Source organism: Ylistrum balloti, unplaced genomic scaffold (genome assembly GCF_031769215.1).
Source record: "Ylistrum balloti isolate Yb309-2 unplaced genomic scaffold, AGI_CSIRO_Ybal_v1 Utg369894, whole genome shotgun sequence".
NCBI lineage: Eukaryota > Metazoa > Mollusca > Bivalvia > Pectinida > Pectinidae > Ylistrum > Ylistrum balloti.
In genome coordinates, this window is record NW_026782025.1 from 234,046 (window position 1) to 253,689 (window position 19,644).

Genomic DNA, 19,644 nt, shown 5'->3' on the forward strand with positions numbered 1-19,644 from the left:
ACATTCTACACACAGACACTGTCCGACAGAACATTCTACAGACAACATGGTCTGACAGAACATTCTACACACAGACATTGTCCGACAGAACATTATACACACAGATATTGTTCGACAGAACATTCTACACACAGACAATGTCCGACAGAATATTCTACACACAATTATTGTCCGACAGAACATTCTTCACACAGACATTGTTCGACAGAACATTCTACACACAGACATTGTCCGACAGAACATTCTACACACAAACATTGTCCGACAGAACATTCTACACATAGACATTGTCCGATGGAATCTTCTACACACAGACATTGTTCGACAGAACATTCTACACACAGACATTGTCCGACAGAACATTCTACACACAGACATTGTCCGACAGAATATTCTACAGACAGACATCATCCGACAGAACATTCTACACACCGACATTGTCCAACAGAACATTCTACACACAGTCATTGTCCAACAGAATATTCTACACACCGACATTGTCCGATAGAGTATTCTACACACAGACATTGTCCAACAGAATATTCTACACACAGACATTGTCCGACAGAACATTCTACACACAGACAATGTCCGACAGAACATTCTACACACAGACATTGTTCGACAGAACATTCTACACACAGACATTGTCCGACAGAACATTCTACACACAGACATTGTCCGACAGAATATTCTACACACCGACATTGTCCGATGGAACCTTCTACACACAGACATTGTCCGACAGAATATTCTACACACAGACATTGTCCGACAGAACATTCTACACACAATGTCCGACAGAATATTCTACACACAGACATTGTCCGACAGAACATTCTACACACAGACAATGTCCGACAGAATATTCTACACACAGACATTGTCCGACAGAACATTCTACACACAGACATTGTCCGACAGAATATTCTACACACAGACATTGTCCGACAGAACATTCTACACACAGACATTTTCAAACAGAACATTCTACACACATTCATTGTCCGACACAACATTCTACACACAGACAATGTCCGACAGAATATTCTACACACAGACATTGTCCGACAGAATATTCTACACACATATATTGTTCGACAGAACATTCTAAACACCGACATTGTCCAACAGAATATTCTACACACAGACATTGTCCGACAGAACATTCTACAGACAGCCATTATCCGACAGAACATTCTACACACCGACATTGTCCGATGGAACCTTCTACACACAGACATTATCCGACAGAATATTCTGCTCACAGACATTGTCCGACAGATCATTCTACACACAGACATTGTCCGACAGAATATTCTTCACACAGACATTGTCCGACAGAACATTCTACACACAGACATTGTCCGACAGAACACCTTCACATAGACATTGTCAGACAGAACATTCTACACACAGACAATGTCCAACAGAACATTCTATACACAGACATTGTCCGACAGAACATTCTACACACAGACATGGCATTACAGATCTTCCAGCAGACTGGATTGCCTGTTAGAACTCACTGCAAACAGACCAAAAAATCGACATCGTCAGGCAGAGTTTCCTAATAAAGACAGACGCTGTCGAATGAATCAAATACTAATTCATCGTCCCCAGATCCCAGGTACTTTTGAGAACGAGGTTACATAAATCGTGTACGTGTAAAACAATAATCTGCTACCGATGAATGATAGTATGCATCAACCTACATGTAGGTAGCTCTGTTACAAAAATATCGACAATAATTCAAAGCTGTAATGGAGCCAGATATAGAGTGATACAGGGATGGTAAGAACACCATGATGTATGTCCCTGAAAACATTATACTGTCGGTTGCAGATTTTGATTTTCGTTATTTTGCTTGATAAGCTGTAAAATTTTCATTGCTGAATTCAATATTTCTGCATCCCCAGCTTATCGTGTTTACATGTTAGTCGATAACCTAAGAGTTGTTTCCAGTATCACGGTTTTTGTGCAAGATGTCGGAAACTGACTGACAAACTCACAACCAAGGGTTTCCGTTTTACGGCCGTCATCATGACCTTTGTACAATAAGGAGATAGACGTGTTTAATGTTCGTCAGTTCTGTTGTTGCTTATCTTGTTCTCATTAAGAAACATAATACTTGTATTTACCAGTATTTACAGGGCAGGTGCCTGCGATGATTAACAAGGGGCCTATCCTTCCGAGACACCGGTCTCATTCCCTTTGTATTGTTTCAGAAGTCTCTTTCTTTCTTTTGGTCATAGTTAATTCTAGGTGTTCGGGTTATCATTGTCTTAATATATCGGTATTTTCTTTGTTTTTTTTCCCAGGTTTTTTTTTTGGCTTCAAGGCATAATTTCCTTTAGTAAAACTTGCAGCTTCCGCGCCCAAGAATTGATCCAAATTGTATGTCCGGAGAATAAAAACCCACACAAATATGCGAAACATATAAATATTTTCTAAAATTGCCTTTTTTGAGTGTGCACAATACAAAGATTTTACGCTAAGTGCATTTGCATTACCACAAAACATTTATTTCGGTTAACAAAACATGACGATGAAAAACTGCAGTACTGGCTGTTAATAAATCATTCGATAGAAAATGTTTGGGACTGTGCACTAATGTCGAGCGGTTTTACGCATTTATTTCTACAGTGAAGTCAGACCCTTGCGTGCATATACAATTAACGCGAACCCATGTGCATGCTTATGGGAGAGAATGTTATTCGACAGCTTGACGAAGAAAATGTCAACCGCCACCTCAGTAAAGCAGGTATCCAATGCGTATCACACATCAACATTACCCAAATGACTATCAAACGACACTATGGTGTAGACAACATTCTATGACCACTTTCCGAAGGGCACATATAATGCCAATTTTGAAAGAGCGCAATGCGACAACTTTGTAAAGGCAGCGTCATGCGACAGTTTCGGGAAGAGTGTGTTATACAATAGCATGAAGCATAATATATAAAGTATGTAACACAATACTGCTCGGTGCCACACCAAAGTGAGAAAAACACAAGAAAGTAAGAAAATACCGAAATGTCAACAAAAGAGATCAGCACTGAGACGTCTGAAAAATGCCCGAGATTAAGACAAGGTGTTCTGGAATAGTAAGCGTCTTCTGTTTCAACGATGACGTCCACCACGAAAATTTTGCTCAATGCAAGTAAATAATTTTACTTTTCCCGTTAACAACAAGACTTTTAACAACATTTAATACGTCGAACATCGTACGGAAATAACATATTTCGCAATGAGATCATTGCAACGACCGTAAAACTCCTGATTAATCAGTCTGCATCTCTGGAAACCCTGTGTTGTGAGCTTATCTGTTGGCTATCCATATCTTCACAACAGCGTCATATTGGACACAAGCACATCGATATAGAACCAACAGTGATATGTAAACATACTTTGAGGTAAAAGGAAGTTATTAGTGAACCAAGAAGTCATCGAAGAGCGGATCAGCACGGATTGTTCTAATGCATATGCAACATTCTGTTTGAAGATGTTACCAGCAAACCCGACGAAAATATTGTCAACCAGAAATTTGATATCTTTCTTCATTTTCATCTTAAGTACAAAGGCACTTTTTATTGATAACTTCACGTAGTCTTTCTCCAAATAATTACGACGTATGATCGCCTCTGTATTAATTTATAAGTGATATATTGGACGGGTCAGACGCGACGTGGTCAGTTAATTGGCTACAGCCCGTAACCTTTAACAATAAATCAACAACGACTTTAAGTCAATACCAATGCCTAATCGACTGGTCAGACGAGGAAATGACCGGATGTCAAAAACAAGCCGAGTAGGTCCTAGGTTACTACGGACATACAAAGTGAATTATTCTAAGTTGATGATGATTGGAATAAAACACACAGTGCTAGACGATGTGCGTGCTACAGCAAACATTGAGAGCCAAGAGAGTCATGAGTACATATACTTTTCAACCGCATGCAAAGCAATCATTTTGTTTAAAGTTTTAATCTAGCTATTAAGAAATGTTGTTTCCAAAAGCGTTATAAGCTATTCAAAGACTGAAATTGGAAAAATAGTCATGATTTCAGAGTGCGGGACATAGCAATAATTTGATTAAATCTATTTTTTTAATTGGCTCTACCCATTTCCTCATGAAATGGGAATTTTCGATATCCACCACTCAACGAGAGAATACCATTTCCCTAAACTTGACTTCAAACACTACACCGTTGGAGAAGAATGGTAACTTAGACTCATCCAAAAACCCTTTACCGGGAATTTTATTTATTTCACGGAGAATTTATTGATTGCTGGTCACATTTGATAAGATTTTCGCTTTTCTATCAAAATCAATAGTACGCACTTGGATTTATTAGTTTTTTTTTTTCTATCTCTTTCGATCTCATAGAAACTGCTTGCAATCTAGCTGTCTCCGCCCATACATAATGTGTATAACCGACACGGCCAAACCCTGTACCAACATTAAGTCCAATATTAAGTCAATAGTCGATAGATCGTCAAAAAAAAAAAAAAAAAAACATTTGTAGAATGTCTGTACCCACTGACTAGATAACAAATATGGTGTTCAAATATTTCATTTTGAAGGTTGAATGCATCAAAATAGAATTATTCCTCAGCTCAATGAAACATTAATCACCGATTACCATTAATATTCAAAAGAGTGTTCTATACAGCATTTGGTTTACATAGTTTTATACAAAACTTAATGTTGTCGTAGTTTTATACAAAACTTTATGTTGTCATAGTTTTATTCAAAACTTGATGTTGTCGTAGTTTTAAATGAAACTTGTTGTCAACATAGCTTCACACGAAAATTGTGGCTGTTATATAAAAATCGTGATTGTTACAGTTTTGCTCAGAACCAATGGTTCACTGAACCAGTAGCTATCATAAAAGAATTTGCAGCTTGGAAAGGAAAATGAAAACAAAACACAGGTCAGCTTTCGCCGATCCTAATGTTGAATTCACACTTCCAGATTTACATGACAGGTATGTTATTGTACCTACAGATATGGCGTCCAATAATTGGATCCTTGTCTGCAAACATTGTTACATTTCCTGTATGCAAAAAGAACTGGGCTTGCTTGATAACGAGGGACGACACATCTATACATTATGCAATCTTTCAATAGACGAAATACTAGCTAAACATGCTTCGATATTAAAATTTAGATCGCCTATTAAAGATAAGGACACGGACCTCCCCGTTCATGCTGGATCCCTAAACTTTACAAGAATCTATATAAACAACGTTTCATAGCTGACTCGTCCAACTGTTCAACCAAGCCTTTGTTTAAACTACTAACCACCATTCTAAGTACTATCGAATCAAGGTTACAGTCTTATTGTGTTACTGTTTACTCAAGAAGTGGAATTAATTGTATTCTGATTTTGAAGAACTCCAAAAAGCTTTTGACCAATCTTCAACACCCTCTTCTAAAAACAGTTCTTCTATAATAACATTTGAATTTTCCACCCTGTATGTTATGACAGCTTTTCCTTTCCAAACAAAAGTGAACGGCGGTATAAGTGTTTGCTTGTGAACTTTACTGAAGCGTATTGTGTAAAAATTACATCCAAATCAAAGAAGAAATATATGGAGAACGAAAAGTGTTTCTGGTTGACAATATCTTCGTCGGGTTTGGCAGCAAGTTCTTCCAACAGACTATTGGCATACCTATAGGAACCATCTGCCCCCTCTGTTGGCTGACTGAATTTACTGAAAAGCCTATCAAAGACCTTGCGAAGTAGTTTAATTTCATTTCACATATATTGATGACGTCTTGTCTTTAATTAACAAGAAATTTATTGACTTCCTCCATTGTTTATATCCACCAGAACTGGAAATAAAAAATAAAACTAAAAAGAAAAAGAAAAAAAAAGAAAAAAAACTCTTCTGCATCAGCTGTTTATCTCGATTTTTTACAACAACGAAACCAACATCGACAGCATTCAATCAAGCTATATGATAAACGTGATGATATCCATTTCCCTATTGTGAATTTTACATTTCTGGATAGCAATATCACTGCATCGCCAGCCTATGGTATTTACATGTCAGAGTTAATTCGAAATTCAAAAACCCGCAAGAATTCGTCAACTTACTGACAAATACATGTTTTCAAAAGATGCAGGTTGATGAAAATTATGGGGAAGTTTTATGGTTGATATAGTGATCTCACTGAGAAATATTATATATCTCTGTGCGACATGAAGCTGGACGTATTTGATGCCTGTTGTTTCTGTTAATGAATACCTTGTTTTCGTTTGAGAACGTGACATCACTTACTTGTGTTGACCAAGGTTTACATGACAGGTGTCGTCGGAACACCTGGTCTTATTCTCCTTGCACTTTTCTCCGTGTAAATCTTTCTTTTGTTCATATTTTGAACTTGTGTTATGGAACTCGAGTTTGAATTACGATTATGTTGCCATGTCGGTATTTGCTTGTTTTTGTTTTGTTGGGTTTTTTTGCACCAAACCATTGGTTGCCCTTGGTTTTCTCCTGAACATCTAATTGTCTATTTAATATAGTTTTTAATTGTAGTATAGTTATTTAAATTCTGTACATGGTGACATTTTATATTGAATTGACTGATCACAGATAAAGTTGTTGTAAATAAGACCGAAAGATAGGGGGGGGGGAGAGAGAGAAATGCATTTTTGATTTACTGAACAGGTGCGTGCGAGTTGTATAGTGCCAATTACAGTGTATGTATTTCTACACGTGCTCAAAAAGTCAGAAACCTACATATAGAAAATGTTCCGCAGAGTGGACTCGAAGTAGTAACGATAGCAGGTTTAGCAGATTTACACTAAATTCAACTTTAAATGAACAAGTATGGCACACGGGAAGTAAAGTACCTCGCTTCCACACAGATAATTACTTCTGTCAAATGACGTGTTTATTAAAGTAACTCGTGTGATGGCTTTACTGTTAATTATCGGCTTCTTCTACCAGACCTGTTCGTTTTCAACTCCAGCAGCGGGTGCTGAAACAACGGCGTCTTAATGGACTGTTACACCAGAAACTCCATGATATGGTCGCACTGTGTGTAAACTGATTGGCTATGTCAGGTCAATAACGAAGGTCTACCACAAGGAGATTTGTCTGTGTTATTTCATTAGTTCACGGTTAGTAACTGTTCGTTTTCAACAAAATATAATAGCACTGCATAAAGGCTAATTAAGTTTTCTCGAGCACAACAAACAACCTTTCTTCAACACTGATGAGAATGTTTGTAGGACATAAGTAATGTGATATCAGTGTGATGGGAATATCGCTACCATAGAACCAGACATATCTATTTCTCAGTGTATTTGGTAATACATGCATACCATTTCTTAATGCCCAAAGATGTGAAACTACCTGTATCAACTGAAAACACAAGATGGTATACTATCCATGCTGTAAACGTGCGACACAAGAAGTTCGTAATGAGCAGCTCCATTAAACAATGCGCCAAAATGACAACAATCGCTTCTGAGCTCTGATGGTTGTAACGTCTAAATCAAATAGGTCAGATGTGTTCGACCGTCATCCGATTGATATGAAGAAACATAAATGAACTTATACATGACAAGATACTTATCTCAAGAACAACACAAGTCCCCGCGCCACGAAACCTAGATATGGTTTTTCAAATCCTCCCTAAAAACCTTCACGCAATCATTTTGGAACACAATTTTGCAATGAATTCCGTATTCGGATCCACAAACCAACATGGACAGAGACAAAGACTGGTACACATCGTCAAACACGTGGACACTCCTTTCATAATTATGCTGTGTGGCACGTGACCAAATGTTTGCGTGCATGTACTAAGTGCATGTACAGCTGTAGGTACTCCTGATGCATGCTCATTCGGATAGACTTACAGGCATGCAATCCGATTAAGTTTACTTTTGCTGGCAAAAATGCAACCTGAGAATTGTATTGATATTCGAAGTAATTACTTTTGCCCTTGATATCATTATTTCAGAATCTGCTTTGACGGCATGTCGAAGAAAGGAATGATGGACATCCATGTTGTTTGGACGTTTTACGCTGATACACGGAGGATACAGTGGCGGAATCGACAAGGCTTCGTTAATCCGTCGTCGTTTGTTTTGTTCTCTTTCCTTACATTTTCTACTTTAAACAAATGTTCCTCTTGATAAGGTCGTTTTCCAAAAATGCTGTAATATCAATAAGGATTCCCAGCATTAACTCTCCATTGTAAGGACATAAATCACCGTCATATCTAATAGTCTAAAACAAACTGTATGGCTACAGAAGAGAGGCGAGTTCCTGAGATGATTATTATATATCGTTATCTATTGTTCTATTTACTACATACGTGACTAATTACAAGTAAGGACGTGAAATCAAATTAAAACAGAAGATTGATGTACCAATGATGAAATATAACCCAAAAATAATTCAACAAAATGAAATAACAAAACATTATCGATGATTATATAAACTATTTTTTATAGATGAGTATAAAATTCCACTCACTAGAACAGGTCAACTACAGGAATATAACGTTCTCAAAAATCAAACCGTGGCAGACTTTGTTCAAACATAAAACATACATTGTACAAACAAGTATCAAACACGTCAAACTTCATGTCACTTTAGAAATTATTTTGGTGATTTTCATGGAAATGATAGTCTGATGTTTGTTCCTAGTTCCGTCTTGGCTAAATGGGAACTAGGAATCAGACCCTACTCCTTTTAAGAAAAACGCATATATTGGCAAAACGGAAATTCCAACGCGCATGATCTCATCTTAATTCAGGACAGGAAATGAACCCATAACTTTTCACACAGAAGACAACCATAGCTTTTACAGATGGAAGTGTTCTTTCAAACTCAAATCCAGAGCTTGGAACCAGATCCTAGTTCCGTTCAGGAAAAAAGTATATGTTCCCAGATCTACACGACTAATGTGCATCATCTTATCTGGATCCGGTACAGGAATCGAACCCACATCCTTTCAGACAGAAATTAAGACGACTAAGCACAATGCACTGAAATATCACAATAACGGCGCAGAAACCATCATGCTTCTCTGTTAGCCTCTTTGTACATAGGATATATATTGATACAGCTATAATGGTTCCTGCGACAAGTCGACAAGCATCTGTCTTTGAACTGAACAGACATATAGAAGTAATAACAAACGACCAAACGCAAAATATAATATGTCTAGACTTACGTTAGCAGACCATATATCGGTGTGTACCATTTTACAAAAGAATATTAATAGACCATGTTTTAGCTTATGCCTCGATACAAAATACAGCCAAACCATGTTATCGCGATACAACGTACTTGATTTTTTCATCGCTCATTTCCAAACACGATCTGGGTTTCGTAGGACAAGATAAATTTGTAGACGTTTCTCTGTAATGTTACGTAAAGAACGTGAGTGTTGCCCGCGCTTTTCTGTCTGAGAAAATCATATGACAAGATTACATAGGGAATGTGTGTAGACAGATGTGTTTGTGTCACATGGCAACTGGTTTCTTTAGATCTGAAAGGAGTTCCCTATTGACCTGGCAGCTTCACTTCTAGCTGCGTACGGCGATAAAAGACGCGGTGTGTAGTGTAACTACCGTGGAAAAAACATCGGAAGCACGTGCCCACCAACAACAAAATCTCGGAACTGGTTATATTATTGGTGAATCGTTAACAAGAGATAGCGAAAAATACGGTGTATCTGTTGACCTAGATATGGTAGTTATGGACTGTGAATACAGCATTCGAACACTGAAACAAACGATTCCTACATGGCTTGAAACGGTTAAAAACTTTCACCGAGTTTTAATAAAGCCTTTTATTAAACTTTGCGAATCGTGCTCACTGCTTCATGATAGGGTGATAGACATTAATTTCTCTATAACAACATTCCGGCTTCTCATAGCTACATGTACCACAGTATGGTTTTTAAATGTCGCATTTGATTAACTATTCATGGGCTTTTTACAAATATTACATTTTTTTGCACAACAGTCGCCTCGCCAATCGACAGAATAACTCGCATCACAGAGTTTCGAGAAAAATTAGGTAGATAACGATTTTAGGGAATTATAATGGTATCATAAGGAAATTCTATTTATTTATTTGTGCGTTATAAGATTGGACGTATTTGATGCGTGTTGTTATGCCTGATGATTTTGTTGTAATTAAAATTATTCTCATTCGGGAACGTGACATCATTTTTAGGTTTTTTTAAGATTTACATGGCAGTTTTGGTCAGGTTCGGTAAAACAGAAAACGCTAAACCTTCATGAACATCTGGTTTTCATCTCCACATACATATCATGAGTGTAATAGTTAAGATTGTGTTGACATATTGGTATCATTTTTGTTTATATAACGATATTTTTCGCTGTATTTATTCTTATGTAATTGTATTCTTCTATTTTCAGAAAAAGACAAGCATTCGGACAAAAGCATCGACAAACGTTCAGCAACGTAAATGTATGAATCAACATCAGACTAACTTGTTATTTCATTTATGGTCCCTATAAATGTCACACGCCATCATGTGTTAGAAACGACCATACTTGCCATAAAAAAACAGTTCAATACCTTAGTAAATCTCTAGGTCGTGTTAATTTAAGTACGACAGTAGAAATGGGCACTATAGGGGCATTAATACAACATAGTTGGTCAGCTGACGCGCTCAACCGTGTGATCCAACACGTGACGAACGAGAACCCCACGTCATCATCCTGACATATGATCCGGACATCAGACTGGAAAGTGAAGGATTTGGAAACCATAATGATTTGTAAATGTAGATCATTTCCCTGACTGCACAGCATACTGACTATCGACCAGTCTGGAATACATACACAAAGCATCACTTACATCTGATATATAATCTGGGTGATAATGGGAAATTAGTCACGCCTGTTTCCTGTTTCAATATTACGTCGCCGTTAATATATTCCGTATTTTGGTGATTAAGGAAACATTTACACCAATAAGACTACCGTTTTGTCGTCTGTAACATGTCTCTGACTGTCTATGACATAGGTGTGTTTGGATGAAAACAACGAACACGTTCTTGATTGTTATCGTACACTAGAGCGATTTTCATGAAAACAATGCATTTAACACGTACAGGAAAATAATGGGATAAAGATGGAAAGCAAAGGCCAAAGACACCCACTGTTTAGTCATGATCATTTTAGAGTGGACCTAAGGGAAGTAACCCTGCGAGATCACAATGTTCATGATAAATCAAATAATGGAGTTGGTAAAGATAAACATTAAAACTTGTAACTTTATACGGAACCACGTGGCATTGTTCTGGAGTCATGATGCATCTGTCAATCACAAGTGCGAATAGGATACAGTCTGACGGATGGACGAAGACCCGAATTTTCACTGATACAGAATTGGAAATACATTGTGTGATTCATACCATCTATAGGGCATATCGATTATTGCAGCTGACCAGTTGCATCACTGTCTTGAGAGGGTGTGTCTTTTGTGTATTTCTACCTACTACCAAGAGATACCTGTACGTATTCACGTCGATCGACACTTGCCTTGGACTTATCTTCATATGTGATATACATGTTATCAATACCTGTCATATCCTACTTACACGTAGATTTCGGCTGTATGAGCGCTGATGCCATATGCTCGCAGTTTGGTTGATATACGTGTATGAATAGGAGTGAAGGCGTCGTTCAGAAAAAATATTTATAAGTGATATCAAAAAGAAAAGGAAGCGATGATACCACGGAATAAAAGATTTCAGCAAATAGTAAAGGTTTTGTATCGTTTTAGCATTATCAATGCGATCTGGTGTAGCTGGCGATGTTATATCGTGTTCCTGGGGTTTATCTGTCGAAAACTGGGGTCAAGGTTAAATTTTATTACACGGTCTGTAAATAAATCTACCAACACACCATTTCTAGCATCCCGATTCTACAAGGGAATAATTTATACAGCCTCCCCATCATTTGGGCTGAAACGTACATTGTAGCAAGGACTGGTTAACCTATGTTCGTTATATAACGTGACCAGGTGGGGTTCTAGTCCCACCCTATAGTGTTCCGGGGGTCCCAGTCCGATCCTTCAGTGTTCTGATTGCAACATTTCATTGTGATGACACTATAGAACCACTCTTGACAGAGACTCATTCGTGGACATTGCTTTATGGAAATCCTCTAAAACGAAACCCCATATTGTAATCATCCAATGACAACAAAATGCATCACACGTGATTGTTTTCCGTGAGGTTAACTGGGAACCAATCACAGCTCCTAACGACTAACTTCCAACAGGATCGCATACCATCAAAATGAAGACGATACGAACGTCAGGCCTAAAATTATATCGTGTAATCGTACTTTAGAAGTAATCTTGTATTGAGGTTAGGGTTAGCTTTATCGCGGTACCTGTATGACGTTTATACGTGTACTGTAACCATGATGTAGCTGACGTCATCTGGACCCTGTCGTTCAAAGGCCATTTAGAGTTAACCAACGGTTAGTCAAAAGTTTGAAAGGCCAAATTAACTCTCTTATATATCAATCTGACTTGTCTAAACAAACCTAGAGCTGTGAACGATAAAGAATGCCACCAAATTTCGTCTACTTTAGATTTGAAAATTATCACTAATCACTGGTTCTCCTTAACCGGTCTTTGAACGGCCGAGGTCTATTGTTCGTGGTGATTAGGTATCAATGTGTGTTTTATCTCGGGAGAAAGTTTCTGACGTCATTAGTCGTGCTCGTGAACGGAAATACGAGTCCAAGGTGAATGTCACACCGTCGAGTAATGTTGTATTTTATAACAGTCTCGATCACCTGTGCCCTTCGTTCATATAAATACAACTTGCGCCGGACGCTGGCTTTCAATTGCTCAATGTTGCTTCTCTTGAGTATAAAGACATGGAAGTTATGTTATGATGAATAAAACAAATACTCTATGGGCCTGATCCATATGCACATGCCAGCCACTTGTGCACGAGTAATAATCGGTAATTATGGCAGGCTGCAGATCGACGTCCATGGTCGTGAATTTCTGTTGGGCTGTGAAGTGCTACAAGGAACGTTAAACAGATTGATTATATAGCTGTTAAGTTTGTTTGTATCTTCTGGTGCCGAGTGACGATAAACAGAGTGTTAACCTGGAAAAGCATCTCTCACAGTCCGATACACAAACCTAACGATCGATATATACAGACCAAATGCTGGTCAGTTTTGCCAAAGTAGTTATTGTGTACAATTTTACTCAAACCTACAGTGGACAAGATTCTAAGGAGAATATAATTAGCAGCACGAACTTAGAATTTTGGTCGAATGTCATCGCATATAAATTGTTACCTTTCCAAGAGTATCGAATATCGCTAACCGACCGACATCAACTCATTGTCATTAGACATGCTGTGGATTTTATAGGAATAACTCGGTTTTCTTCAAATTTAAGACTTCGCCTCTAAAATCCTTGCCGCCATGAGTTATCGATACGAAATAGTCACCAGAATTTGTCTTACTAATCGTTGTAAGACATTGCTCTAACTTTTTAATGAATCTAGCTGCCGAATGTTCCTCTACAATGTCTAACAACGTAGTCGAATTATCATCCAGCGTAACCATTAAATCATAGTCTTTCAGACAAAAAAAAGAAATTTCCCTCAGTGAAACCATCCAATAATTGCAGTAAACAATGCGATGTAACGTACTGTCAGCCATGAATGTCCCCAACTTTTAACCAGTTACTCTAGAGGATACGATTTTCTACTCAAGATACCAAAATTTCTTTCACTAGAGTAATTGCTTGAACCTCTCACATGAGGCAACCATTTATAATGATTTATCTTGTAGTAAAGACAGCTCCCAATCAGTAAAGGACACTTACAGGACCCTCACTAAGGACTTCAAGTCGGGAAAGGAGAAATGATTATTTGTACTTATCTAAGATCTTTAGTGCTGCAGGCACTGTTAGGCCTCCCGAAAGATCAATATAGAGTACACGACACTGGTGATGGATTGCAGTATATATCTATATACATAACAAACATAATCTGTGGGATTCATATGGAGAGCTAATACAACTATTGATGAATTATCCATAAATTCTGAAACTGACAAGTAAATTTACATCTGCCTGCAACTTTCATCTCGGTGTGTCATCAAAGATAGGATTTATTCGGAGAGACGGATTATCCACTATAACAACTCGGCTGTAGTGATATTGTAATTACGGTGTAAAATTTAAAAAAGACCATCGTATCGTCCATAAGCTTTGGAATTACATTATTTTAGGTGGAGATTTGGGACTACATCAGCATACCATTAATGATTTTGCTCAGGTTTGGTACGCAGGGTATGAACGAATTAATTTAGGTTTTCACAATCATCCTGGTATTCCTAGATTACCCCTATATCATATATCTAACCCCGTGCATAATGAAAGTTCATCATTTGACCAGCATAATACAAGAAATCTCCAAGTTAACTAGTAAACAAGAAATAGGTGATTTTTTCCACCGAGACATCCTCGTATGAATACATAGTCGAATATTAAACTGATAAAATGCTACAGTCAGCATAACTGCTCGTCGTTTGAGCCGTCGACACAGAGGTTACTGAATCAAAGACATAGAAATTAAAACTTTAGTCACAGTCACAAACACCATGAACAAATTGAAAAAAGTGGAAGATTATTAATTTACTATTCATCACTTACTCAGATGATAATTATGGCATTTAGATGCTGGAGATAAGAATGGTTATCAGTACTGATACGTTAGTACGAATAACCGATGTAAGCAAGCTTATATATATTCTCTGTGATCTCTGGAAGATTATCTGACGCTATATTGACGTGTTGAAGATTTTCACTCGCAGGTGGCTGCGAAAAAATGGCTTCTGCTTGAGACTATCTATTATACACTCAAATAAACCAAACGAACAAATATGGCGACGATGAAGACCTGATGTTTGTGTACTCCGTGTAGGAACTAAAATAACTTCCAGTCGGCCAATGGGTGTTCCGGTACAAGAGGATATGAATGGGAAATCTTGTAGTTTGTTTCTACCTTTCCATCAGCTGTAATTATGCTACACGATTTTAGATAGAAAGGGCTCCCTGTGTGATAGAAAGGGCTCCCTTTGTCTGCATACGATATATGATACCGATTTTCGTCATCAGCTTGAATGTATTCAATTGAACTTAGCTTCATAAATAATACAAACAATATTAAACCAGCCCCACTGGCATCGAAAATCAACAGCGTAGTGAAGCTATATGATTGGTGATTGGTAATGTTGATACGTCCATTCTGAACTGAGATTCCTGGGATGGAACCACTCACCTGAATGAATAGCTTTTACATATGTTGTCCATTAATTACGATATAGTGAGTCTACCTATCTGTACGATGTAGATAAGTAGTGCCTGGACTGATATAATATCTACATATATTGTACAGAGGTATACCAAATGAACGGCGGTCCTCTACCAGCATCACCAAACTGCCGTTGGCCATAAAACATGGAGGCGGACAAACTAAGCTGTTATTGTCACAAAGACAATCGATATGATTTGAGGAGGATTGCTTTTAACGGAAGCAAAATGGAGTGGTTATTGATCATGTTGTGTAATTAGGTTCATTTGTAAAGCCTGAAGATGTTTGGAGGAAGAAAGACTGAAGGAGTCACAATCATCATACGCCTGGTTCTCAATACCTAAGTTATCACGAGATATAACGATTTGTGTCGTTCAATACAAACCGACATCACCCTTTTAAAGACGAAATGACCAGAACCCTCATATTATTCAATACTTTAAAGGCTATGGTATTGCAGGTTTGTAGCGACGTGTGTGACAAGTGTACGCGTGTAATTGCGCGTGTCGCTACGCATGGCTGATGCTTTGTCCTTGCTGACCATCTTATTGTGACACATTTCATAATCATGTCATGTGTCTGTACTGGGCATGACTGATATATAACATGTAATCCTCGTGAAAGCACAACCACTGATCACGTGACATTATACCGTGGGGATACTACAACCTGATTACCGTACAGAACAACTCCTACATGTATACATACCATGTACTATCTATCATTTAGTGACAAAATATATAATGTGACACATAGACAGAGCTATGGACAGAATACTACGGGTAGACCTTCATCATACACGTTATTATACACATATTTGTGTAAAGGATAGATTAATAACCTAGGCGTGTATCCACACTAATCCTAAGGAAACGAAATACATGGATATAATACAGACCGACTGGATAAACGACTTTTGGAAACAACACTTATTGTAGGGAGAGTTAACCAGTATACATAAACACGTGATAGTGACTAATGAGTAAATAAACTCCACTAAGTGACAGACGTAGGGTAGATATAAATAACCACGTGATACAGACTGGTGTGTAGATATACATAACCACGTGATACAGACTGATGGGTAGATATAAATAACCACGTGATACAGACTGATGTGTAGATATATATAACCACGTGATACAGACTGATGGGTAGATATACATATACACGTGATACAGACTGAGGGATAGATATACATAACCATGTGATACAGACTAAGGGGTAGATAAACATATCCACGTGATACAAACTGGTGGGTAGATATACATAACACATGATCCATACTGAGGGGTAGATAAACATAACCACGTGATACAGTTAGAGGGGTAGAAATGCATAACTACGTTGTGAAGTCTTTAAGTAGATATATATATAAATGTGATGTCAACAGTTTACTTACAATCAAATGCCCATTCCGAATGTTCACTGGTGTCCACAGCTAAAACTACAATGTTTTTCCCGTCACAGCCATCCATAGCCGAGTCTGCCATTTTCTGTAGAAGTCAGGGATGTCGTCCCAAATTGTTGGGTAGTTCGGCTAGGTCCTTTGTTTTGTATTGGGTTCCTGAGGGTATTCTGCTGATATCGATAAGTTCCGAGCTGTACAGTGATGTTCCTGATGTTCAAGCTTGACTTGGAGATCAGTGAAAAAACAATGAACAGAAAGGCACTACACGTAAGTGTCCGACTTAGGGTGAAACAGTGAAATTCGTCACAGTGTAGGTTACTTAGTCACAGGTTGGGAGACCACACAGCTTGGAGAGGTTGGGTTATAATCCTGCTCGGAATACAACACAGTGCTATATACATATACCTGCAGTCAAGTATCAATATGCCTCTCCTAGCCTCTGTATCAGCCGCTCTTCCTCATCCCGAACAGCTCGCACGGATCACACAGTACACGTCTTGCTGTCAACTGTATCAGTCATCGGGCCAAAGCTTGTTTAAGCTTAGTTAAAGTACAACAGTACAATACGGGCATTGTTATATATATAAGTAATACTGGCTACATTAGTCTTTCGTGATCAAAGATCTGTTAATAGGTACCTGTACACATAACACCACTTACATACATACCAAGTATATTAATGATACTCGGCTCAATTGTTTTGTTCTAAAAGTAAAAGGAAATATTTTCGTTTTCTGTTTATTTACACTGCAAAAACCCTGTTTTCTTGTTCTGTGTTAATTATTTTTGCTGAATTTTTTTTAAAATTAAAATATCGTGACTAGTTTTTATATTTTTCAATTAGAGGAAACCCTAAAAAGGCAATTTTATTACATGTAATCAAAAGTTGCGTTTAATTTTGTTCTCTCATATTGTGGCGGTAGTAGGTTATCATAAAATAACGATTCTTTCCTTGTTTGATATGGTCATGTAGGACAGACTATCTGGTTGTAATGATATTAAAAATGGTATTGAGAGACATGGGCTTAAAACGACACACATTTGTATTAACGGAAGCGATGTAAATTTGTCAGAGATGTAAACAAATGACTATTATAACTAAAGTTGTTCAAACTTCATGCTCTACAAATCTGCTCTTTATACAAAAAGGATAGCTCAGATAAGATATGTGCGACGGACGCGACAGATTCGACGACAGGATGGCCTTGAGACAGACTCACAAGATGGATTATGGTGAGCGAGGTCACTTCACTTCCTAACACCTAGTCTATCGTACCAATTTTTAGATCAACTGGGATTTAGTTGACATTTTTCTCGTATAAAAAAGTAAATCAACATATAGAAATATTACATGACACGACGAAGAAGTTAACGGCGAGCACCACTTAGTAACGAGTTACAAGGGATGTGCGAACGTTCGTACAGGAATATACTCCCATTTTGCCAAATATTCTAATAGTGCTTCCTGTGCAAGGTGTTTTCAGTAAAAATATAACCTGCGTTTAAAAAATTACCAGATATAAAAATACCAGTCCACGATGCGCATGTCAAGACATCAAACGATCAACACGGCTGTATAGAGCATTTATATACTTATGTATAGGTGTACATTAAAACACTCTCAACGACTAATATATAATGTTCAAAGCAATAAAAGGTTTAGACATTAAATATCGTATTCAAATATTACATATGAAATCCTTTTGTATGGTGATAGTTCTTTAGATATAAAATCGAATAAAGCTATTTGTGAGCATGTTTAGGACTTTAATGCTAGTACCTAGTTGTTGTCTCCTAAACATTTCGTTTTTTTTTATCTCGGACTCCCTTTTATGTTTCTTCCTCTGTCCCTAAAATTTCTAAAACCTTGTAAAATATATCATGTACTGGCCATTTTAAGGTCATCGCTATTCTGTATATTTATGCGTGTATTACAGCGAGGATATTGAAACTTACGTCCGATCTATTTATATATTATTATGCAATAAAACTTGTATAAATCTAAATAATAGCAAAGTGTAAACCAAATAATACATGATTCGAAAGGTAATGTTTATCATAAAACAAAGGTGAACTATAAAAAGAATATAATATACTTATTTCGTTATCTACATTGCAATCTTAAGTAATTGCACTTCTTCAATTTCTTTTGCTAATTCTGGAATGCATCATCACAGTAGTACCAGTCATCACCGGGGTCGATTTCTTGATTAGTTTATAAAATGTACTTCTGCTTTTTCAGTGATTTGTAATGACGGCTTGACGCAATACAATTTCAAATAGAAACATGACTTCGTGAGGGATAATGTATAGGTCTTAGTTCTAGGACAGACAGGCTGAATTCATTTGAGAATGACTGTGAATCATTTTTTTCTTATCTTATGCCAGTCACTCTCGTTGGTTCGGACAGTCACATTTTGCGGAAAAACCGGAAAACCAGGGGAAATAAAAAAAATTCCGCGGTGCGGGAATTGAACGTGTTCCCCCGTTTTGACGTACTGCTTATTTATAATAAAATCATTACAAATAGTTACAGTTAATCATAGATAAACAACATCTTAATATCTAAAGTGTGTTAAATAGATACTTATTTACTGATCTAGATTATAATCGGCGCACAATAATTAGTCTATAAATGTACCGCTTCTCCTCCTCCTCCTCCTCCTTCTCCTCCTCCTTCTTCACCTTCTGTTTCTTCTATTTATGAATTGTTCCTTAGTTGTTTGTTGTTTTAGTGGGTGTTTTTGTTTTATTTCGTCTCAATGAAAAAGCTTATAAATCACATAGATTGAAATACCAAATAAATCGCCTATTTCCTCCTTTTGGAGAAGTCAAGAAATATATTTTGCTGAATTTTGAAAG

General features: G+C 37.4%; 1 protein-coding gene across 1 annotated transcript in view; it reads right to left on the minus strand.

The window, feature by feature from the left end:
* The window catches only part of LOC132546541 (putative universal stress protein SSP1056), a 63,143-nt gene extending 45,945 nt beyond the window's left edge, over nucleotides 1-17,198 (minus strand). Inside the window, exon 1 of the mRNA XM_060210260.1 lies at nucleotides 16,774-17,198. Coding sequence (XP_060066243.1) covers nucleotides 16,774-16,864 — 91 coding nt within the window. The 5' untranslated portion in view covers nucleotides 16,865-17,198. The remainder of the gene's footprint in view (nucleotides 1-16,773) is intronic.
* Between the last annotated feature and the right edge of the window lie 2,446 nt (nucleotides 17,199-19,644).